This window comes from Anabrus simplex, chromosome 1, assembly GCF_040414725.1.
Source record: "Anabrus simplex isolate iqAnaSimp1 chromosome 1, ASM4041472v1, whole genome shotgun sequence".
Lineage (NCBI taxonomy): Eukaryota > Metazoa > Arthropoda > Insecta > Orthoptera > Tettigoniidae > Anabrus > Anabrus simplex.
Window position 1 is genome coordinate 223,641,308 of NC_090265.1, and position 24,686 is coordinate 223,665,993.

General features: G+C 40.7%; 1 protein-coding gene across 6 annotated transcripts in view; it reads left to right on the plus strand.

Annotated features, from left to right (window-relative positions):
* Positions 1–24,686, plus strand: part of LOC136885915 (uncharacterized) — a 446,154-nt gene that overhangs the window by 114,595 nt on the left and 306,873 nt on the right. For 2 of the 6 annotated variants that reach the window (XM_067158649.2, XM_067158655.2), the window contains exon 2: positions 14,564–14,738. The exons of the other annotated variants lie outside the window; for them this stretch is intronic. In XM_067158649.2, the coding sequence (XP_067014750.2) occupies positions 14,653–14,738 (86 nt within the window). In that variant the 5' untranslated portion in view covers positions 14,564–14,652. The remainder of the gene's footprint in view (positions 1–14,563; positions 14,739–24,686) is intronic. 6 annotated transcript variants of the gene reach the window in all.

The following is a 24,686-nucleotide window of genomic DNA, read 5'->3' on the forward strand; positions in this document are numbered from 1 at the left end:
TCATATCAGTCTACAGTAAGATAAAACCCAAATTAAACATTGAAAATAAAATTTAATGTAAAACGGAAAATTAAAGAAAATTTGATCCCACATTAAATTACAACCTTTGACAAACTTGTCAAGCCAGCAGAAGAAGCCTTGCATCAAATATTAAACTTATTTGGAATTAAATAAGATTGCACATCAAATTTCTTTTAAATTGCCAACTTAGACGAGTTATTATTCACCCATGGGATCCCATATCAAATTCTAAAATGAAAACTAATTGCAACACAACCTTCTAAATATATTTAAATCGAATTATGTTTAATCCATTTAGTTCTTACTCAAGTCGCTGTGAACAAAAATCGTGCAAAAGTCATACTGATCCATTTCCAAAATAATCTCCAACTCCCATTATATAAATTTGTAAAATTCCACAGAAGATAGATATCTGCCACACGAAATATATTATTCTGGCAACTGTCACCAGGCGAGAGCACCGTACATTTGTTGTCAACTCGATAATGTTTAACCAAATCCCAGCCAAATACAAGCACGACGATGATACATTTTATATCTTCATGGCACTAATAAATTCAACAGTTCCAATATTCGACGTGTCATAAGAGGCGATATAAACAAGTGAAATACATTAACGTACATTTTGCTGGGCGATACTAACGCCACACAGCTTCCGCAATTTTGTGGCTTATTTTATTCGTTCTTTTATTCATTCTTTTCTCGGAAATGGTTAAAGTTACAAAGAAAATTAATATAAACTTTTTTCTGGCAAATCGAACTTGATATTCACCTGTTCTGCTACAGTGTTTAGTAGGACTAACCGTTCAGGCGGCTTATTCACATCTAAGGGTCCCAGGCGTACGTTTTGCTCAGACTTGCTTCACATTATCGTTCGCTACATGGCCCTCTTAAGAGAAGGCGTGATAGTGAAAGCACAGAAAAGCATCTTTTCCTGAAATACTGTTTACCGGGCGAGTTGGCTGTGCGGTTAGGGGTGCGCAGCTGTGAGCTTGCATCCAGGAAATAGTGGGTTCGAACTCCAATGTTGGCAGTCCTGAAGGCGGTTTTCAGTGGTTTCCCATTTTCACACCAGGTAAATGCTGTGGCTGTACCTTAAGGTCACTGCCGCTTCCTTCCCACCCCAAGGCCTTTCCTATCCATCGTCGCCATAAGACCTGTCGGTGCGACGTAAAACAAATTGAAAAAAAGAAGTCATGATTGCGAAGGAAATTTTTACTTTTTCTAGAAAATCGATTTTGAAGTACACTTGCTTCACTCTTAAGGGTCCCAGGCGTACATTTTCCTCTGATTGCTTTACATTTTATTTCCGTACACTATCCCCTTAAGATACATTGCTTATATGTTAACCAGTACATTGCTTATATGTTAACCAGTACATAGCTTATATGTTAACCAAAAGTTCCAGTTGTTTGCTTGCCACATTTGAGCACGGTCCATCATGTAGCATGCACCAAAACTCGGCAACACTGTTTTCTCTAGAACTATTAGGGACACGAAGAAAATTCAGATAAACCGTTTTCTGGGAAACTGCATTTTAGGTACATCTGATGCGATCCATTGTTTAGTAGGACTAACCGTTTACCGGAGCTCTTTCAAATTTAAGGGTCCCGAGCGTACGTTTTCCTCTTACTTTCTTCACATTTTCTTTCGCTACATAGCCCACTTAAAAGATACAGTGATTGCCTATATATGCGTTAACCAAAGGTATTAGCTATAAGCATAAGCTTGCCATATTTGACCTCCGTTAGTCAACTAGTTTTTACGTGAAAGAAAACGCAGACAAGCAAACTTACAAACTTTCAGATTTATTATTGCGCCATTTTTTCCTTCAGTCACGGTTCTCGCAGGGACCCTTTGATATTCCAGGAAGAAACAAAGCCTATATTACCCGGAATGATATCTTTCAAATATTGAAATAAATTTCAAAATAAGTCCAGTACTTTTTGAGATTACCCGTTACATACACTTTTTCCTACTTGTTTAACGTCGCACTAACGCATTGAAGATTTTCGGCGACGGAAAACATAAACTAACCGCCTCTCTTTATATAATATAGAAGTACAGTAGAAGGCCGATATAGCGAGTACGGTTTATAGCAAGAGCCCCGTTGTAACTGCATTTGTTTATATTCCTCGAAAATTCGTATATTTAACTAGCCTTTGCTTACAACGAGAACACTTTCACTCAGTCATCCGTTATCACGTGAGATTTAAGCGTGTGTTATTTTATCCGTTATCGATATTTATACACTGCCTGACAGAAAAATTGAAGCACCGAGAAGGGGAGGAGGGAACAAAATGTTATTTCAGTGATTGAAATTCGAGTCAAATTTACAAAGATCTTGGCAGTACGAGTCCACTTATTAATAAGACGTGTCCCCCCGCCCCGTCTGGCGTGGATGCATGCACTGATTCGGTGGGGAAGGATGTCATAAAGCCGTTGTATCATCTGAGGCAAGCTGACCTGCACCTGTTGTAACTGGTCCTTGATATTCTGGATACTGGCACTGGGACGGAACTGACCTCCGAGCTGGTCCCATACATGTACTATCGGGGACAGATCTGGGGATCTTGTTGGCTACGGGAGTAGCTCAACACCACGCAGCTAGTTCATAGAGGCACGTGCCGTGTGTGGACGAGCATTGTCTTGTTGTTGTCTTGATGAAAAATGGCACCACAATACATTAGACTGTGACAATACTGTCGCATGAGAGATAACACATGACGACGCAGGATGCCCGTGACGTAACGTTGTGACGTCAGAGTTCCCTCTATTATTACCAGCCGGGACCTGAAGTCATACCCGATGGCTCCCCACAACATAACGCCAGGAGTAACACTTCTGTGCCTCTCCAAAACATTGGAAAAATACTACCTCTCCCCAGGTCGCCGCCATACTCGCAGGCGATGGTCATCCGGTGTAGTGCAGAACAGCGATCGCTGAATACATTGCGACGCCATTAATCAGCAGTCCATGCTTCCCGGTCACGCCACTACTCCAAACGCAGCAGTTTGTGTTGTGATGTTAACGGCAGCCTATGCATGGGGCGGTAATTCCCTCGTCCGGCTGCTGCTAGTCTCCGACCAACTATGCGGACTATAGTAGGCCTACGTTAAATATTTGTACATTAGTGTGACCGTTTTAGACAATTCGATTATAATTCCTACTGATGAAAAGTGCACAAAAATTGCAGCCGAAGGTTTCCTGGAAACTATTTGATTTATACTTTTATACTCTCGTTTGTACAAAGAAATCACGCGAAGCGGTAGTTCTTTCTTATATCTCACAGGTTCCTTGGGTTGGTTAACCTCTTATGACTCTACATTGTTGCGATGAATAGACCTGCTGTTATTGTTGTTAAGAAACTGTCGTGTCTCTTGGTATGACTGATCCTGTCGCTTGTTTTTGTTGCGTTCGTATGCAGTGTAAAACCACTTCTTGTGTTGTTGCTTAGGTCGTGATGGTCGTGATTTCTTTTGTGCGCGTGTCTAAATTTGCTTCCTATGTGAGATGTGAACAGTGTGTGCTATTGTTTATTTAAAAGATGGCGTTTATTTCTGTAACATGCGAAAAAATCATGTTTTAGTGATATTAAAAGCAAACGGTTTGTTCTGTGTAGGTTTATTTAAATTTCCTTTCATCTTCTTTTTATAGTTCTGTGAACAGGATAGTTCGAACTGTCAGCTATTTCTAAGTTGTGTTCAGGATTCTTCGTTCGCTGATGAAAACAGTAATAAACAAATCCACTTCATTCTGCTGTGACTTAACACATTACAATGTCGAGTGGGAAACGAAAATCGTTAGATTTGGCTACAAAATATGAAATTGTGCAGGCTTGTGAACAAAGTAGCGTGAGCAAAAGTAGAATAGGCAGGCGGTATAACTTAACATCTTCGACTTTATTTACTATTCTTAAAAATAAGGAAAAAATCAAAGACGCTGTTTTAAAAGGCAACATTCCAAGCGGGAGTAAAAAACTGCGTGCTGCGGACCATGCTGACCTCGAAGCTGCCCTTTTTGAGTGGTTTATGCAGAAACGAGATGCAGGAGTTCCTGTAACGGGGCCTATGTTAAAATCTAAGGCGCAAGATTTGGCTCTCAGACTTAATATTTCAGACTTCCAGTGTAGCGATGGATGGTTAAACCGCTTTAAAGCCAGACATAGCATTTCACTTCACACGACAAAAGGTGAATCGGGAAGTGCTGACGAAAAAACCGTCAATGAAGGGCTTGGTGCAAGAACCAGGTAAGTCCACTCTTCATCATTTTAGAGAAAAAGACAAAAACTGCCTACAACTCGTAAATGTTTATAATACGGTTTGATTTTTTAATAAACTAAAGTTTACAAATACATTAATGACTTATGTTGACATTTTACCAATTGCATGCAATTTTGTAGAGATTAGAAAATTTGGACTTTTCTGGTTTTTGCACCAAAGGTAATCAATGTACTTATTTTGCTGCAAATGCAGTGGAAAAACAAGTGATATACAAACATATTCCTAATGTGGATATTTTTTTCTATGGTGAGCGATATATGATAAAAGAAAATTTTCAATATATGGGCCTAACAAAAGTTTAGGACTAGCCTATACTCAAATTCTACTGATACGTCACATCTCTAAAGTGTATTCTGATCCCCATTCAGACGAATTATAAATTATACCCTTCGTTGTTTTTGTACAGACCAACTGATTATAAAACCACTTATCTGATGGTGGCACGTATGTCTTGGCAAGATTTAAAACATTCCTACACCTCTCTAATTTGTCAGCAAGGTGTTTTTTTTTTTTTTTTTTATGTCAGTGTTGTTGAGGGTTTCTGAATGATAAAATCGTGGTGAATCAAGTTTGAAAATGATTTACTACAATCACCGACATGCTTTTGTGCTCGGTGGAGTACATTCAAACAGTCTGAACTTTGATAATATAGTAAATTTCACATTATCTGTCTTAACATTCGACTTAAATAGGTTCTTTTTTGAGTGACACGCAGAGTAGTAGCGAATCTTGTGCAAAGTCAATCACATGGAATGCTTTTTGACGTTCCTGTTACCAACCTTTTCCAGTCGGAAGGAAGGTTCAACCGCTCGTATTTTTCTTCTCTTTTTCCACTAAACCTAAGCTTCGATCACAGGGTAAAAAGCTGTGGTCTGCGCCCGGGAACCTATGGTTCTTGTTCTGGGCACTCCAAAACCAACCAAATCCCATAGCGCAACAGTTCCGAAGGGCCATGGCCTACCAAGCGAACGCTGCTTAGCCCGAAGGCCTGCAGATTATGAGGTGTCTTGTGGTCAGCACGACGAATCCTCTCGGCCGTTATCTTTGGCTTTGTAAACCGGGGCCGCCATTTACCTCCTCAATTGCAGTCATGTAGGCTGAGTGGACCTCGAACCAGCCGTCAAATCCAGGTAAAAGTCTCTGGTCTGGCCGCGAATCGAACCCGGGACCTTCGGGTAAGAGGCAGACACGCTACCCCAACACCGTGGGGCCAGCTCTGGGCACTACAGTTTTCTGTAAATATCTTTAAAATCTGTACATTTTTACAGGACATGCAGTTAGACACAACACTTTAATCACCAGTATATTTGAAGGCAAAGTACTAGGGAAGAAAAGAAGAGGCCGGCCAAGGAAAAAAATACTTGGAAGAGTTCAACGGAAAGAAATGGGTCTCGGAAGTTACGTAACTATGGACTGAGTGGCGCAAGATAGACGAATGCTTTTATCGAAAAGGCATTGCCTGTAGGAAATGAATGACATTTTTATCGGGTATATTACTGGTGAAATGGTGTAAAGGACTGATCACTTCGTTTGGTCCCTTTATACCGCAGTATTCATCATATACGTAGAAGCAGCTCTTACCAGTGCTGGAAACTTGAATGCAAAAACTGTATTCCCACAACTGCCTTGAATAGAATACGTCACCTGAGAGGATAGTTGGCATTGGCATATTTTTTTTGGAAATCGTTTCAACATTTTTCTGTTGCTGAGCACACTTGGAGCATTCTTTTAAGTGGTCATAAAATATTTCAGCCCGACTCTTTCTGCACATTGATTTCCTGTTTTCTTCTACCGTCGTACGTGCATTGAGCTGCTTTTCCGTGATGTCACATTCTTGGCAAGTATCCGATCGTGGTTTGCCGAAAGATACAGAAACTCGTGGTAAAATATATATATAATTGTAATCGTAAGACACTTGTGAGCTATGACGTGCCGTTGAATTTTATTTCGGCGGTTTCCATGTGTTCCCCTTTTGTTGGAGGTGGCGTAGCATGTTTAATCAAGTGCTTACAAAGTCGATCAACTCTGCTCTTTGTAACCCCATATAATCCACATACCACTGTTTCAAATTATCCTGATCTAATCTGCGAACGATGATAATAACAAAGTATGTCAATTTATGATGCAATATTAAAAGTAATTAGTTCATTATTCGGGTTCGATTCCCGGCCAGGTCAGGGATTTTTACCGGGATCTGAGGGCTGCTGGTTCAAGGTTCACTCAGCCTGTGTGATAACAGTACAACTCTCCCCGTCACATTAATATACTCTTTTGCCGTTGGCTCTACATGATTTTCTTTTAGTGCGAGCCCATTTCGCAATCTCTCTCTGAAATCATTTGGTAGATTAGTTTCATCATTAGACTTGACATCACTTGACGGATTTTATTCACTTTCTGGTGGACTGATATCAATTACACTTTCGTCACTGTCTTCGATTCTGTGTGGCTAAAAGCACACTTATCTCAAGGCCATCACAAAAGAAGTGTATTGGAGTGACAGACCTGTAGTGGAAACGAAAGAACGTAGTGTACTTGTAGGCTACTGAGAGGTGCAGCCGTATGGTGTGAAACTTTTGAACCATTTTGTGTATTGGATTGACTGAGACTTCTTGTAGAAATGAGAGGAAGTAGTGTAGGCTTAATGGTTCTGAGATGTGCTTCTCCCATGCCATGCACAACTTGCGAATCGTTTGGCGCAATAATAATAATATAGTCCTGGATATGCCCGCTTCTTGCACCAAACTATTAGCCCAGTCAAGTCCATATTATGCTGTAGATCTGTATTGGGTGAATGGAGCTGTACCGTTCTTACACCAAATGGACCAAAGCATGAACTCTCACACGGGCATACAATCTCATTTTCGACCAAAAGTGTACTTTAGTTCTTGCACCAAGCCCTCCTATTCTTCGTGAAATTCAAAAAAGGTACGAGCCCAAAAGTCAACGTTGATAAACCTCCACTTTTCTATAATTTATTTCCCCAAAAGGGCTCATGCGGTGAAAGGCGACCCCTGCAAAAGTGAAAAACGCAGCAAAGAACGATTAACCGTTCTTTTGTACTGCAACATGGACGATAGTGATAAAACTAAAACCGTTCATTACCGGCAAGTCAACCAACCCGCGAGCATGTAAAGGCGTGCGTAACATTCCGTGCACGTATGAAGCGAACACGAAAGCATGGGTGATATCGGCGCTTTTTAAACAGTGGCTTCAAATTTGATTCGAGAATGGGGTCAAAGAACAAAAGACTCGTCCTTTTCATAGACCATTGCCCTGCATCCGAATGTTGTGCTATGTAATAGTGAATTGGTATTCATACCACACAGTAGCAGCGATTGGGAATTACAAGCACCGCCGTCTCAATCTCTATATACTGCCTGCTCTGTGCCGCGAGAATTGCGTTTACAGCGACATAGCAGATGGCAGCACTTACCGCACCCAGAGCGCATGTTGGTTAAATGAGAGTTGGTCCATACCACCAATATAAAATGAAAAATAATCCTTAACATGTTACTGATTGACAATATAATGCACAAACAGAAACTAACATTTCACATTTGAGCTTGGCTTAAGATACAGAAACGTAAAATGTGTAAAATCTTATCAGTTACAGTAGATATATTAGGATCATCCCATGCTGCATGGTACATACAAATTTCAGGATTTTCTCGACATGAGTAATGGAGCACCATTTCTGTCCTTTTCTTACAGTTATTTACCAGCAGTGAACGCAAAGAAATGTCTATCACTATTTCGCTGACCTTTTGTTCATGACCAGTTTTCGGGTACGTTTTATAGCACATAATGCAGTGCGTGCGGTCGTCATGTCATTAAATCCTTCACCCAATCTCACTGAACTAATTAGAGCTTCTAGTGCATCTCCAGAAAATCATCTAGTGATAACATAAAATAACCCATTTTGTAACAGATTAGACACACATTCCACTGTAGATTTCACAGTTAGCGAGACAGCATCTGCCGTCTCTGTAGTCAGACACTTCAGTTTTTCCCGTTTAGATTCCAACCGAATTATTTTAACGTAGGCCTACTCGATGAAATCATCATTCAGCCATTGTAAGTATTTTATCTGCCTTTGAATATAAATGCACACAATCTGGATTGTTTTGCCGAAAGGCGTTACAGTAATAATTTCTGAACTACAAGGGATAGATCGGAGACTTCTAAGCCTTTAACGAGGAAGTAGGCAGCAAGACTAGAGAACTTCTTTGAAAGTCGGATTACAAGAAAATACAACAATTTATTCGCGAGAGCAGGAGATTTTACAATTTTTGTGCCGCATACACGTTCAACATTGACCACGCAAACGAACTTGTCACTGGTTCGGTCGCAGAGGAGTCGTGCCTAATAAGCCATTTAATCGGCGATCACGGTTACACTCCTCTCTGTTGCTCTGAGAGTTTTACATTCAGCTCTAAGTCTTTCCTTCACTAATTGGGAAATCCAGACAAACACTAACAACATTTTCCATTTAGGCTACCTGTCCAGAGTACTTTGTGACGGAGCTGTCAATAGACCAGGAGTCCTGCCATATTCGTAATTGTTTGGGATACTATTCCCCACCCCACATAGTACCGCGTGATTTGTTCTGACCGCCCGGATTTTGTCTTGAGTAAATTATGGATATGATTAAAAACGGACAATTTTCCTTTATATTTGGCTGCCTCCTTTATTTTATTCAGAAGATCAATTTCTGGATTGTCTTCGAATTGTCTCTGTAGTTTTTTTAACTTCATTATGGTTAGAGATCGGCTGTTATCGCAGTCTCAGAATTCTTGATGGGAGCCCCTAATGTCTGATTTTCCGATCACTGCTGTCATTCTTACTCGTTGGAATATTGACTTGGATTGAGACATCGTTGTTCAAATGGATTTCGTACTCGTCATCCAATGTATTTCCGGCGATTGAAGAGCTTGTTTCATCACAGATTTCTTCCGAAGAAATATCTTGTCGCTGTCTGGTCTTTCGTGGAGCTATTTTTCTGGTTTGAAGGTAATGGAGATGATTCGAAGACCGACTAGGCACGCTCTCTGGCTTCAATATATTTTAATTTTAGTTTTATATTTCCAGTAATCGGGAGATAGTGGGTTCGAGTCCCACTGTCGGCAGCCTTGAAGATGGTTTTCCGTGGTTTCCCATTTTCACACTAGGCAAATGCCGGGGCTGTACCATAATTAAGGCCACGCCGCTTCCTTCCAACTCCTAGGCCTTTCCTATCCCATCGTCGCCATAAGACCTATTTGTGTCAGTGCGACGTAAAGCAAATAGCAAAAAAAAAAAAAGTTTTATATTTCATCTCCATCTCTAAAATTCAGGCTACAAACACGAGAATAATCGGATGGAATATTGAATACCCTTGGTTTATCCTTGCCTTGATATAGCGTTAAGTCTATTTTCCCAAAGTTCTTTACTTGGGGGAATAACAGGAATCCTCACACTTGAAGAATTTGAATTTCCTGCTTTGATATATAGAAAGGAGCACTAAAATTAATCATTTTACAACCAGAGACTAAATGTTCGATGCAAACGCACTGGAACACAATAACGCGGGTACGGAGATAAGTTGGGTGCGTTAGCTGGCGCCCCTAGCGGAGGTTCATGACACTAAGAGCTCACGCTGAGAAGCATGTTAACCGCATAGGATAGAGCAGGCAGTTACAAGTATGATGGCACAAAAAATGTATAGACAACAAGAAGTTCCCTGGTTTGAAGGATGTAGCGGGAGGGAGAAGGGGCGTTTACATCAAAATTAAAGAAAAAAAGGCACAAAATGGTAAGTTGTTTGATGCTCTCGGCGAATTTCGACAGTGATGTAAAGTTTCACAGCATACCAACGTAAGAGCGGTAATAAGAGTTTTGAGATTTTGATTCATTACTGTACAATAAAACTTTCACCAAATGCACAATAATTACACGTGCATTACAATTAAGTAGAAGTACGGCGTGATTATAGAATTAAAAATAATTTAGTATATTTGACTACACACTAACCAAGTAACAGACACTAGATAGAACTGCAAAGACACATTGAATGAGTGATACTGCCATACTAACGAATGCGCGCGGCAAGAGGGTGAATCATACCTCAGTGTCTTAGACCTTTGAAAAAATAAACCCCTGCTACCCTTCCTCAAAGCATATGTTACACGTTGCTGTGCGAGTCCCGCTACTTGCTGTAGCGCTGTGTACGAGTCGGTTAGCCACGACGAATGGCATTTTGTTCGTATTTCGCTAAGTTTTCTTCTTAATAATTAAAAATATTAAATGGAAAATAGCTGATGAGACAAGGTTTGTACGTATTGTTATTTTTTAAATAATTCAGGCGGCTAAAATGGAATAAAATAATGTTTTCTCCACAAAAGGAGGGGGGGGGGGTGAGAGCGACTCCCTCTGATCGCTGCCACTGCTACCGCCAAATTGTACCTCTGTGCTACAACCACTTGATCAGGACATATTGAAACTTCTTAAACACCGCTTTCGTAGCATGCTAGTGAACTTATTGATACTGGGCTTGAAGTAAAAGGAACACTGAAATGGAATGTATTGGAAGCTATCAGAGGTATCGCAGTGTCGTGGGGAACCATATCTCCGATGCAGGGCGAAAAGGTTAACAAGTGTTTGAACTTTATAAGACTCCGTAGTCCAGAGAAGGTAGTTCCATATTTCAACACCACGCGCCGCAAAGATCGTTTGGTCTGAGCAAGGTCAGTCTAGGGAGGTCAAAACACGAATGTTACCTATGGAACCTCCATGTTGAGTCTTTAAGTGAACGTAACCAAAGGCAAGTGTATTCGAATTTGGAGGATTTAGGTACTAGACATTGAAATAAATACAAACAACTATTTTTCAGGTAGAATTTAATTGGGCATCTATTGTTCATGTATATATATAACTGTATAACACTTAAGACATTAATACATCCACAGCTGTTTGAAAAGGAAGATAATTAACATAACCTGAATTTCATTTTTTGAGAAATAAGACTCAACTGAAGTGCTCATGTATATACTCTTTTACTTCCATACAACTTGGTCCTACTGTGTTAATAACATCTGTCAAAATACGTAATCTCATTGACAGAAACATAGAAATCTGTACGGTCCCTCTGTTATATTAAGCAAAGTCATCTCCGTACAGGCCATGGAGGCCCTGTGAGGGGCGGAAGGTAAAGGCTTCCACTATCCGTAACCTCGGTACTTGGTGGGGTGGAGAGGTCAGCTCTGCGCCCGGCTGTCTTTGCCCCCAGGAATTTACCTGGTACTCATTTTTGGTGTAGGCTGAGCGAACCTCAGGGCCTTGTGCACCTCCGGAAGTGGAAGTCTCTTTTCTTAAATTTTTCGACTTCCTAACGGGAAATCGAACCTACGTTCTTCCGTGGAACCGAGCACGCCTTTACCGCCTCGGCCAGGCAGCCCATTCTGTTATATTATGATTACATGAAATAATGAATTTGAAGTACTTAAAAACAGTTGTTGTAAATTACCTTCAGCATTTCCTTTATTAAGAAATACGTTACCGGTAATGCGTTTCTGAAAGGTTACCCCAGCATATTCACAAACATTGAATTTCTCTTGAGTTGAGTGCATTAAATTATGTTTTTCAGCTGTTGCTATCCACTCATGTGGTAATTTATTTGGGTTCAGGAGGCAAAAACACTCTTCACATATACAGTACAACAAGAATAATGTTTTTAGTTACTCTGTTTTATGGATAACCCATGCAGCTAAATACTACAAAGTTGTGGTGATGATAATTGTTTTAAGCCCCAGTGTCGGCAGCCCTGAAGATGGTTTTCCGTGCTTTCCCATTTTCACACCAGGCAAATGCTGGGGTTGTACCTTAATTAAGGCCACGGCCGCTTCCTTGGAGAAATACGGCAGATTGTCACTCTAATCCACACTCTAGAAAAACCTGGTAGGTTCCCACATTTGGTATAAGCCATTTACTTTTTTTTTTGTTTATTAATTACTGCGTTTGGCATGTAAATGCTTTTATCTAAATAGATAGATGCATTTTATGAAAACTGGGTACCTATCGAATCAGTGAATATGTGATCTCGTAATAGCCTAGCGCGTAGTCTCTTCCAGTGTATGAGCAGCCTAACGCGCCCTATACACATAGGAACATGGTTCGGTGAACGCGGTCTTTTTCAAAGTTCACGAACCAAGATCGCTTGTGTGTGTTGTTTCACGAACGATGTTCGTGGCGAACATGGATTTCTGTCGAGTTGGTAAACTTGGTTCGTGGAGTGGCCAGCGATGAACCATGTCCGCGTGTGTGAAGTTGTCGGTGCGAACACGGTCTTCCTGTCTACTGTACAAACCGTTCTGACCGGCTGAGTTGAGACGAGATAGTTGGCAGCAAGTGCTTGATAAGTACTATGGTCGTCTGAAGAGAAGTCGCGTGCCTGCGAAGTAAGGGGTGCGGAGGGTAAGCGTGGCTGCTGCGCATGCGCCAATCTCAAGTCTCAAGGTCTGATAATAAACATCGGTTCTGTCCACGGTGATTCATGAGAACTAAGGTGCTGCTATGAAGTTTCAAACTGGCAGTGCAGTTGCGCTTTAGTGACACATTTACTATAAGTACTGCATAATGAACAGTTTAATAATGAACACGCATCTCTTTCAGAGAGCCCGCACTGTTTATCACGACTAATGTGTGTAGCTTAGTGTAGTTAATATCAGTTACTCGTGTCGTACCTACAAGCTGCCGCGACTTCTCATGAGACGCAGATAGTACTGTAGAGGGATGTCAGATACAGTGGCCTTCATGCATCCTACGCTTCTTGAAGACTTTTATAGTCTTCCATAGGCTTTCCTTGTCTTTGGAAAGTAACGTACAGTGAATACAGAGACGGATATAACCGGGAGTAGGCATTACTGGTGCTACTAAGAATGACGCAAGAGAACCTGCCCCAGGTAGATTTAGCGTGTTTAACTGTGAGAGTTACTTCGTTGAAACACAGTTTCCATAGGTAAGTGAGGAACGTCAATAAGTCGAAAAATAAAACAGGTTCGTCGCAAGAAAGTGTCCATGTACCACAATTGTGGTACTTCAGGTTTTTTTTTTTTTTTTGCTACTTCTTTAACATAGCGCTAACACATCGAAGGCCTTCAGCGACGGAGGGATGGGAAAGGGCTAGGGTTAGGAAGGTAGCGGCCGTGGCCTTAAATAAGGTACATTCCCAGCATTTTCCTGGTGTAAAAATGAGAATCTCGAACCCACTATCTCCCGAATGCAAGCTCACAGCTACGCGACCCTAACTGCACGGCCGACTCGCTCGGTCTTCTTTCATTTCTCACCGACCAAGAGCATATACGAAAGTCGAAATCCAACATTGATAGTCAAGTCACAACATGGAAAGAAAATAAATATAATGTAGGTTGGTAAACTGGTATTATGTTTATTTACTCTGGCAAAGTTAAGGACATAGTCATTTCGTTGTACTTAACCAGGTTAATCTAACATGTTAGCAGGCATAAAAATAGTCTTGCAGTGCATCAACAAGAAGAATACAATACGCCTGATAGTCACTTTTAGATACTCGTCGAGGACCTCGCAGATAACTTAGCAAGTTTCCGTAGGCAAGTACCGAAGTGTAACTTCGAGCCGTGCTTCTGCAGTTATTGCTTTTCTTATATGGGTATACGTCTTGATTTGCAATCAGTAGCACGATTATTTTTAACAAATTTCTGTATTCCATATCTGGCATTCGCAGCAAATTGTGAAAGTCTTCTTCACTTGTGCTTTGAGCATGTTTAAAAGATTAATATGCGACCACCTGTCTCTTTCTCATAACCAGTCCTTACACCACGTACTCCTTTTCTTCCTCTTCTTCCTAAAACAACCCAACTCGTCAAGCACAATAACAGCAGTCGCAACTTTCGAAACGCTCATTTCAACAAGTGTGAGACTGAAATTGTCGTGCTGGGTGAACATGTGTATAGCGAAACAGAAGCGAACTTGGTTCGCGAACTAACTTTCGGAACGAAGTTCGCCGAACTATGTTCGTATGTGTATAGGGCGCTTAAGCGATGCATTCCTATTATTTGCTAGGAAGTATATCAATCTCCACTTCTCACTTTCCATTAGCAATAGGGTCATAGCTTTTCCTTCTGTCAATCCATCATGTAATCGTCAAGTGATACGTTAAAACAATATTTTTTTAATGAAAGAAAATCCAGAAATGTTGATACAGCGGCGTGAAAAGTACAGAAATATTGTTTTCCACTATTTCTTAGGTAATCTGGATGAAAGAACTGTGTAACTCCAGTGAACTTCAGTCACATCCTTGAACTGTACTTGTTGAGTGAGGACGTTTGACAGGATAATGTGGCGTTGGCTTTGGTCGTCATCTTCGTCTTCATCAGATGATGAGGATATGGTTATGTGGCTGTCACTTGCAGATCGGAACAGGTATAGCTGTAATGTTTGATATCTTTTGTTTGATTATTTTGGGAAATTATTTAAAAAGACTATTGTAAAAAATCATGTTCATATGCTTTGTAATGGGACAGTTTTGTACAAGTCCAACTATCAACTTAAGTACTGACGAAAATGTTACTCCTTGCTCGTGATTTACCATCCATTCCCCCACCCCCCACCCCGTCTTGCTGCCGGTTAAAGACACTATCGAACAGAAACTTGCAAGTATGCAGTTGTATTTATCATTTCGCAGTGTGTCTACTACTCCGTGAATGTTTGATAACCGTTTAATACTCCTCTTATATCTCGTTGGAATGTGTCATTTGTGTACGACAAATGATGTGTATACCAGCCATCAACTTGTTGAAATTAATGCCACTCCTGGCTCGTAGTTCACCATCTCCTTCCTCCATCCTGCGGCCGGCTGAAGTCACTGTCAAGCGGAAACTTCGTTGAAGTATGCAGTTGTATTTATCACTTCTGATATTGCATTTAAAAAGAATTACAAACTTTTAGTACTCGCCATAAGTAGAGCCCTGCACGGATGCGGATATCCGCGAAGTTAGTGTCTTGGCGGATACAAACTGAATGGCATTGCGGATAATTATGCTGATAATTTCTAAAGAATTACGTTTATTGATTTTCACTCAGGTGTACCCTTATGTTATCTTGTGGTTAGGCGACTCTTGACATTGGTATGGGAGAATGGTGATATATAAAAAAAGCCTTGACACCATAAAGCCGTAAATCTGTCCTAAGCCTACCTGGCTCCTGCCCGCAATTAATGGAAGGAAGAAACAAAGGTCAATACGTCGTTAGTTGTCGCAAGAGAAAATCCCTCATAAAACTGTGACTGTAGGGGTTCTGGTGTCAGGTATCAGGCCTATTGTATTATGTTAACAGATCTAACCGTTTCAATATCTTGGGTGGAATATACTGCAGTTAATTATTTACAATATTGTTAACAATTCGCGGATGCGGGTGCGGATGAAGGAAGTGCGGATGCGGATACTATTTTGTATATCCGCGCAGGGCTCTAACCATAAGCTACACAATAAATTCGAGATCCTCTTTTAAGATAATGCCCCAATCTACTCGCTATCAATTTCAATCATCCTGCAGTTAGTGTGCATCACACCATAAATTCTACAGGACCACCACTTGGCGCGCGAGCTGGAAGATTTCTGATAAACTGGCGCAAGCAAAATTTGAGTATGAAGAAATGATCAACCTAGGAATATGTACACCTTCTGAAAAATGCTGGTCTAGCACTCTTCACTTGGTTCCGAAGAAAGATGGATCGTGGCGACCTTGCGGCGACCATCAGGCTTTAAATGTTGTTATAGTTCCGGACCGCTATCCCGTTCCATATAATCATCATCTCATCATCATCATCTGGAGCAGTTTCCAATCACAGATTGGGTAAACATGTCCCTACAACTGCAGCCTTGATTTTTCTATCTTTTCCTGTAGGAGTAACTCGTTCACCATCTCCCGAACTCTCTCATTTCTTACTCTGTCCTTTCTTATTAAACCTACTCGACAGCTTTGAAACTTTATTTCAACTGCTTGTATTCTACTTATATCCCTCTCCTTCATCACCCACGTTTCCGATCCATATGTTATAATTAGCACAAAATAAGTCTTTTAGATAATTCCTTTACATCTCTGTGGTACATCTCTGTTCCATATCATTCCTCCCACGCTCTTAAATAATCCACTTGCACACCGCCTTCTTTCATTGATTTTCAGCCTGTTTCGTCCATATTCTTCAATTACACTTCCCACGTATTGAAAGTTTTCAGCTCTTTTCAACTGCCCCCCTCCTAATGTCATGCCATTATACGCTCGGTTCTTGTTTCGTATCGTTACCAGACACATCACTATTTTGTGCTGAGAACTTAATTCACAAATATTGTCAACCTCAGTAATTTGGAAACGGTCAGGAAAAAGAAGAAAAAGGACATTCAGGTTTAGATTACGCTTACTTTGAAGCAGGAAAAATACTTTTCTGTGGAAATTTTTCAGTTGAATCTCCTACAAAGAAAGTACACATTGCAGTGGTAATTTCTCTACATTTTACCTCAAAAATCATGTTCCTTTGATGGATACGAATATCCGCGTTTCACTGAATGCCTCCTTAAACCCACAAATGTACTATTTAGCCTGTTCAAGGAAATTCTTGATTCCAGAAACATTCTTCAAATTCAGTGCTTTCTCAAATTACCTCTCACGCTCCTAGAATTCAGAATTTCGAAGACAGTATTACTACAATGTTAATGACGTCTGTTGTTGCCTCATAATCCTGAAATCCTTCATTATGCTGTACCAGTGTGTATGCTGCAAGAGGCGAATATTTTAAGTTATCATGTGTCACCGCGCAGATATTTGTTGTAGTCTCACCGTGTATTTGCCATGGCCGACTAAATAAAAACACTGGGATTTCAATGTGTTTTATACGACAGAAATCGGCCAAATGCTTACTAATTTGCAAAAGTGGTCATGTATTAAATTTACAATAAAAACTTCGCAGAAAATAGCAACAGAGTATTAACAGCTAATGTGATAAGAGAAACATCAGTTCAACTAGATACCCTACTGTATCACGATACAGGCAATCAGTGGCGAAGCGTACTAGTATCCACTATTACCACTGGTAGAGTTTGAAAATATAAAACTCGACTATTCTTTAATAGTAATATTTAATATTATTGTTTCTTCACCTGGACGTGCTGCGAGAATTTTATTGCAGTAAATAGTCACCGCCAAAGCTGAGCGAGAGGCTGTTTCTACTCCATGCAGTGGCGTTGCCTATGTTAGATCGTGAAATGCAGGTCTTTTCAAGCCAAAAACTGGGCACAGCTATTACGCCTTTTTGTCGCGGTGGCAGGTTTTAGTCCTGTCCTTGCCGAGAATTAACATTGCGGAGATGGGTAGCTCTCCAAAGCATTAATGGGTCCTTCCTGTCTTGTAAAATGTAAAGATCTAGAATCAACTATTTTTGTCGCGGCCACCAAATTAGCCGTGAGAAAAACTGCGCTGTCGTCAGATAAGGGAACGGCGGGCACGGATTGGCAACGTTGATCGTGCTGTGCTGTCTAACTGAAGCCCATCCGCTCCAGGCTACACACGTTCAGTTTGGTGTGTCAATTCGATGTGGTTAACTCCAAAATTTGGTCGTGCTTGTGTATGGGAAATTGCAACTTGATGTTTTCGGACGATGAGTTATTACTGATGTATGGTGCAGTGGCTTGTGCAGTTGTGAAAAGGAGGAGTCAATTCAAGCGGAATGTGTGGGTTAAAGACTGGCTTTTAAAACGAGCCCAGTACTCCCATGTTAACCTTTAAAAAGAGCTTCGGTTTCACCCCAAGGATGAACGAAGAAACATATCTAGATCTGCTTCCCCGTGTTTCTCCGTTGATAAAGGACACTGATAACGAAGATTTGGACATCATTGGCACACCTTGATCCGCCAGGAATAACAATTGATCGAAGTACCATATTTTAGGTACATACACGTCGTCTGCACTTATTCCACTAACCAAACTGTCTGTTTACACAGTTCTTTACGAAAAACAGTTTTCAAACTGTTTATCTTCTTTGTCATTAGTGTTTTGTTGGCAACAGGATCGATCTCTAACTTTTTGTACGAGCTTGTTATAAGCTGGCTCACGTTTCACTTTATGATAATCTTTAGAGGTAAATAAATGTAAATAAAAAACTACTTTAGCACTTGAAGAAGGTCTATTAATGTACTGACTACGCACACGGCAAAAAATACGCGGGACACTTGCCAATCACTGGTCCGCATGCCCAGAACAGCTGATTTGAGGAACTGAACTGACGCTCCCACACACACGATCAATTCGGCTTGCCGTCAAGCCGATGTGTCAAGCAAAAATGATGAATTTCCATCATGCCATCAGTTCAAATTTCTGGCTTGAGCTCACATGGTTTGAACAAACTTTCGCATACACACGGTCAATTCGGCTTGTTCACATCGAATTGACAAGCCGAATTGAACGTGTGTAGCGGTCTTATCTGAGTCATTCCCTGTCATGCAGCTGTTGAGCTCGCACCGTAAGTGCAGTTAAAGATGGGTAGTGAATGTGAATTGATTTGGGCTCAAGTGAAGAGAGAAGTGGCAGAGAGGAACAAGACATTCGAAATAAAAGACGTAGAAAAACTCACATCAGAAGCCTTCGACCGTGTGACTGCTGCAGATTGGGAAAGGTGCTTCAATCGTGCGGAAAATTTTCAAACGGACGATTGGGCCAAGGAAATAGTAAGGGACGAAAGAATGGAGCCATTCATCATCAGTGTAAAAGACGACCCGACAGATAGTGAGATGAGTGACAACAGTGACTAAGAAATCTTAGATTGCCTTGTAGCTAGAAACCTATTCTTAAATAATTGTAAATTAATGTAAGCCTATTCTTTAAAGTAGTTCTTTTTCTATATTACTCAGTGCAACATACGGTATTCAAATATTTAAAGTTATAATGTAATACAACTTCTACAGATTAATATGCACGGTAATCCGAAAGTACAGGGTCTTTTTTATGGCTTGCTCCGTGTGTCAGGGAAACACGCACGGAAGGCGATAGCCGGGTGACTCATTTTCCTAGATATATATTGCTCTTGAGTGGTGCTGCGGAGCCAGCTAAAAAAAAGACCCTGTATTTACGGCGTCCTGCAGCCTGTGCTGGCACGCGCGCGCCGCGAACTGCCTCAGCTAGCGACATTTACACGATCGCTTTTCGGGCCATTTTCCAGGAAAATCACAAGACTCACGGAAATATGTTTCAGATAAAAAATATAAGCGAGGCCTTTTTTTACATTTTTCCCGCAGACAAAATTTTATTGGCTGAGACCTTTCGCCGTTTATTGAAAAGATTCAAACCAATGTAGACCAAACTTTCAAAAACAGCTAAGAAACACACCAAGGTATCCAACTGACAACAAATTCGACTGTGAAATGTATTCGGTATTTATTGTCAGTTGGTTTCCATTACATTTCAAGTCGCAACCTGGGTAATGATGACATTGAACTCTTCTTCAGTCATTTACGAAGGAAAGGTTGATTTAATGACATGATGGATATGAGAGCATACCTCTATGGCATGCCTTTGCTGGCGGGACCTAGTGTTTACAGTGCACTATGTCTTCTGGTATGGGCTAGAGCAATCTTGTTACTTTCATTGCTCTGTCTCAGCTTTATTCTTGGCTTTGACAAAATGAAAGTGACTGAGGTATGGGCGATGCTAGTAATGCCATTCCTTCTGCAGCCAGTCCCTGCTATGAATGGTGTGAAAATATTGCTCATAGGGTCGGTTGGTGCTTGCATTTCAGTGGGCTTGGCAGACTGATATGTAATAGCAACTTCTGGCTCGGTGAGGAAAGCAACGGGAAACTACCTCACTCCTCATTTCCCTAGTACGCCTCTTCAGTGATGTCTAGGCCATCTATGACAGCTGATGGCGGAACTGTTGAGGATCCAACCAGCCTTCGGGCTGAGGACTAAACAACAACCACCTCTTTGTCATGGAAACAACATTAAAAATCGGCATGATAAATAGGTTGAATACACGTAATGAAGAAAGGAATACGTTCAAGACATTAGATGCCATCAAACAGCGATGTGCCGAGGTAGATGTGCAGAAAATTAAATCGAATTATTTACCCAAGACTATTTTAGAGTACTTATCACTAGAAGATGTGTTGTTTGTGTCAGCTAGAAATATTCTTTTCTTTGTATAAGACGACTAAATTAAACAAACCATAACTTGTCTTTTTCAGAATGCCCAATTTCAATAGAACTGAACTGGCTATGATAAGAGATACTTTGTTCGAATTGCCGAGGAAAACTCTGTGTTCGTTCTGTCTAGAGTAACTTCCCGGAATCAATACCAACAGCCCTTTGATGTGTCTAATTAAGCCACAAGACCGAGGAGCATTGCGTTTCCCATCGAGAAAGTTTGTTTTCTTCTTAAGAAATGTTCTAAGATTCACTTCATAGTTCATATGCCATGAAATATGTACAAAATGCGAATGTACTTTAAAATTCTGAAAGTGTTTGTTGTTCGCAAATTCATACTGTTGTTCCCACATCCATACACATATTTATGTGTGAGGAATGTAATCAGCAGCCACTCCCTGACATTGTAACGAAGTTCCTCAAACCAATACTTTACAATCATGCAAGAAATGCTACAAATGACACTGATTTCGTGAAGAATTTCATGACAGCCTCTAAGTCGGAAACTGCTAAAATTATGATTCCCATTATGCGGAACATTATTTAAAGGTATTTAACGTATATTATTAAAACAGTTAGTCCGACTCGTTGGCTGAATGGTCAGCGTACTGGCCTTCGCTTCAGAGGGTCCCGGGTTCGATTCCCGGCCGGGTCGGGGATTTTAACCTTCATTGGTTAATTCCATTGGCCCGGGGGCTGGGTGCTTGTGCTGTCCCCAACATCCCTGCAAGTCACATACCACAAATAACACTATCCTCCACCACAATAACACGCAGTTACCTACACATGCCGTCATCGGAGGGTCTTGCCTTACAAGGGCTGCACTCGGCTAGAAATAGCCACACGAAATTAATTAAAATTAAGACAGTTATTTATTAAAAGGTGAAGTTAATGTTTCCTTATTCCCATAAATGTGCCATATGCATTGATTCAATTCAAATTTGATTCATTGCGTAACCCCGCCTAATAAAACCGTACGGTTGAACAGGTCTAAACAATGCGATGTAGCGGCGCATTCTCAAACAACGCCGAGCCGCTTTTCAAAACGGCTCTTTCACGGCCTTGTGAGCAAAGCCCCTCTCCCCTCTCCCCTTGACACAGATGTAATACTACTACGTTCTCCGGTCGTGTTACCACAATAGAAAGTGGAAACAAAAGCTCATAACGTCGGTGCTGAGCTGTTCTGTCCGTTCTTTCTGCCGCGCTCAACAGTGCATTGTTATAGATAGTGGGTTCGAACCCCACGGTCGGCGGCCCTGAAGATGGTTTTCCGTCGTTTCCCATTTTCACACCAGGCAAATGCTGGGGTTGTTATCTTGTTAAAGTGTGAATTTATGTTAGGTAAGGATAGTCTATAGGGCTGCACAACGTATTAAACATTAAAATGAGTGCTGTCACTTCCATCTCGAAAATAAGCGAGTTGGGGCCCAGAATATTCATGTATAATAGAAAGCTTAATGAACACACCATATTCGTTTTAAGAACATTTGACGAAAAGAAAAGCATAATTGAAAAAGGTAGACCCAAGCCTTCTCTTAAAAATTTAGTTAAGGAATCGAAAAGAACAGTACGATATTTTCATGACTCGTGGTACATAGATCTGAATTGGTCATGTGGTTGTGCAAAAATGAATAAATTGTACTGTTGGCCATGTATTCTATTTTTCCTCACCGGGTGAGTTGGCCGTGCGGTTAGGGGCGCGTAGCTGTAAGCTTGCATCCGGGAGATAGTGGGTTCGAATCCCACTGTCGGCGCCCAGAAGATGATTTTCCGTGGTTTCCCATTTTCACACCAGACAAATGCTGGGGTTGTACCTTAATTAAGGCCACGGCCGCTTCCTTCCCGTTCCCAGGCCTTTCCTACCCCATCGTCGCCATAAGACCTATCTGTGTCGGTGCGACGTAAAACAAATATCAAAACTAAAGTAACAACTATTTTCCTCAGAAAAGAATGCTTGGAATAAAGACGGTGTGGACGATTTAGATAGATATACTCTCATAAGGAGTGTGGTAACACTTCAAAACGTCACGCGTCGCCACTGGAGGCAATGTTATGATTTATTAATGGTGATAGCGAGATTATTGTTCATGTATACATTCAGCAATGCTATTTTCAGGACAATATTTTAGAACTTTTTCTTGTACGATATCGTGTTAGCCGTTAGGGAGGCGATTCATTGTGCCCGTGAATGCCCTCCGCCAGAGAAGTGTAAGCATATTTCAACTGTTAGTTACGCAATTAACGCATAACGTGTAACCTCGCTAACTGATTAACCCTGTAAATGGTCACGACGTTGCATCACAAACGCAGGGAAAGAGAAATATAACAAGGGTAATAGATTAGAAAAACTTTCGATAAAAAAAGGCAGAGACTTAGTGTTGGACAAATTGAAATTTCTTATTTTGAAACCGCATGTACCCCTACACTACCAAAAATTGTGCATGAGGTAAAAACATCAGAATTACTTGATTATTTACATCATGTTTCTGTATTTATATAGTATGATCAAATCCGCATCTGCATTGTAACAGTTAGCGCTACCAGCTGCCGTCCTTAGGGGCTCGGGTTTGATTCCCGAAACTGCCAGAAATTTAAGATTGGTATGAGGGTTGTATACGTACAATTACGCATTTGTAAAATATGGTATTGCTGTGAGCTATTGGTATATTGGTATGTTAATTATGTATTTCACTGGTTAAGTGTAAGACAGGGACACGTGTCCCTAACTTTGCCAGTTAAAATAAATCATGTCTATCTATCTATCTATCTATCTATCTATCTATCTATCTATCTATCTATCTATCTATCTACTGTCTTGTCAGATCCATTTCGTGAGTTCTTGACGGAGTACTACTAAATTTCACACTTTGCTCTGATTAGACTACGCTACATTATTATTATTATTATTATTATTATTATTATTATTATTATTATTATTATTAAGACTGAGTTAGTAGAATACAATGTGTGTATGTTTTATGACGAATGTGCTTTAAAACGATATCCTACTGCAGCCTACTTTGCAAATATAATATTGCTATAATTATTTGTTCGTAAAGTTTGTTTGTAAAGTTACTAAATAACTTTTGTTAAGAGTTATTTATTACCGTTTCAATTATAGTATTTAAAGCCCGAATTACTTCTTGCGATTTGCTGGTATTTTCAAATCTATTTCCTGAGGCCGCTAACGAAAGCTCTGCATTACAGGGTCTATTACTGCAGGCATCAACAAGCACATAGTTCTTCCGAGACGTTATAGCATTCAAAGAAAGCAATAATCTGAAGATAGCACTATAAAATTATTGAATAAATGCAAGCTGTACTTCCTCTTAAAACAATAATCACCACCTGAATAAATGCCTATAAGCATCATACGTACTCCAGCTTCCGATGGTCAGCTGTTGATGAACAGGCCTCTGAGTAGTTCTCGTATTACCCACCCGTAGCAGCACATTGCTGTACGCACGGAGCCTAAAAGGCCTTCGCACAGCTGAGACCCGTCTGGAGATGTAGACAACTTCGCGGTAACACTACGTTCTGGTTGTTTAACAGCGATGTTAAATCAGTGCGTGTATGGGTGCGTATCATGGAAAATGACCCAAGAGTTGAACAGCAAACTCCAGAACTTCTTAAACCGCTGTGTAACGAACGTGGTAGGAATATGCTAAACTTTGGGAAATAACCAATCGGAGACCAATAGCAGAGCAGGTCAAGAAGAGAAGGTGGAAGTGGAGACAGGGTGAAAGACCAATAATTGTAAAGCAAGTCAGACCATGCAGAAGATCTAAAGACCGGGAACTTGTAGCCTTGAACAAAACTTGGCAGGAGGCAAGAGAACTGGCGAAGATCAGTGTGTAGGGTCAACTCTTGGAGGCCCTATGCTCCACTGGAATTACAGGATTATATCATTATATATTTACCGTATTAACCAGACGTGGCTAATTCCACGGCCGGCCGAGAATCGAACCTAGGGCCTTCTCAACTGAAGGCACGACTTAAATCATTGAGCCAAGTAGGCAGGCAACATTTTAATAATATATCTAGAAGCTTGTGGTCATTCGTGAGTAATAAAAAAAGAACATTGAGTTCTTACATCACAACAACAAATCTGCTACTGTTAATCGGAAATAAAATCTTGAGTTGTTCACCAAAAATGGATTTACAAATAAAATAAACATTT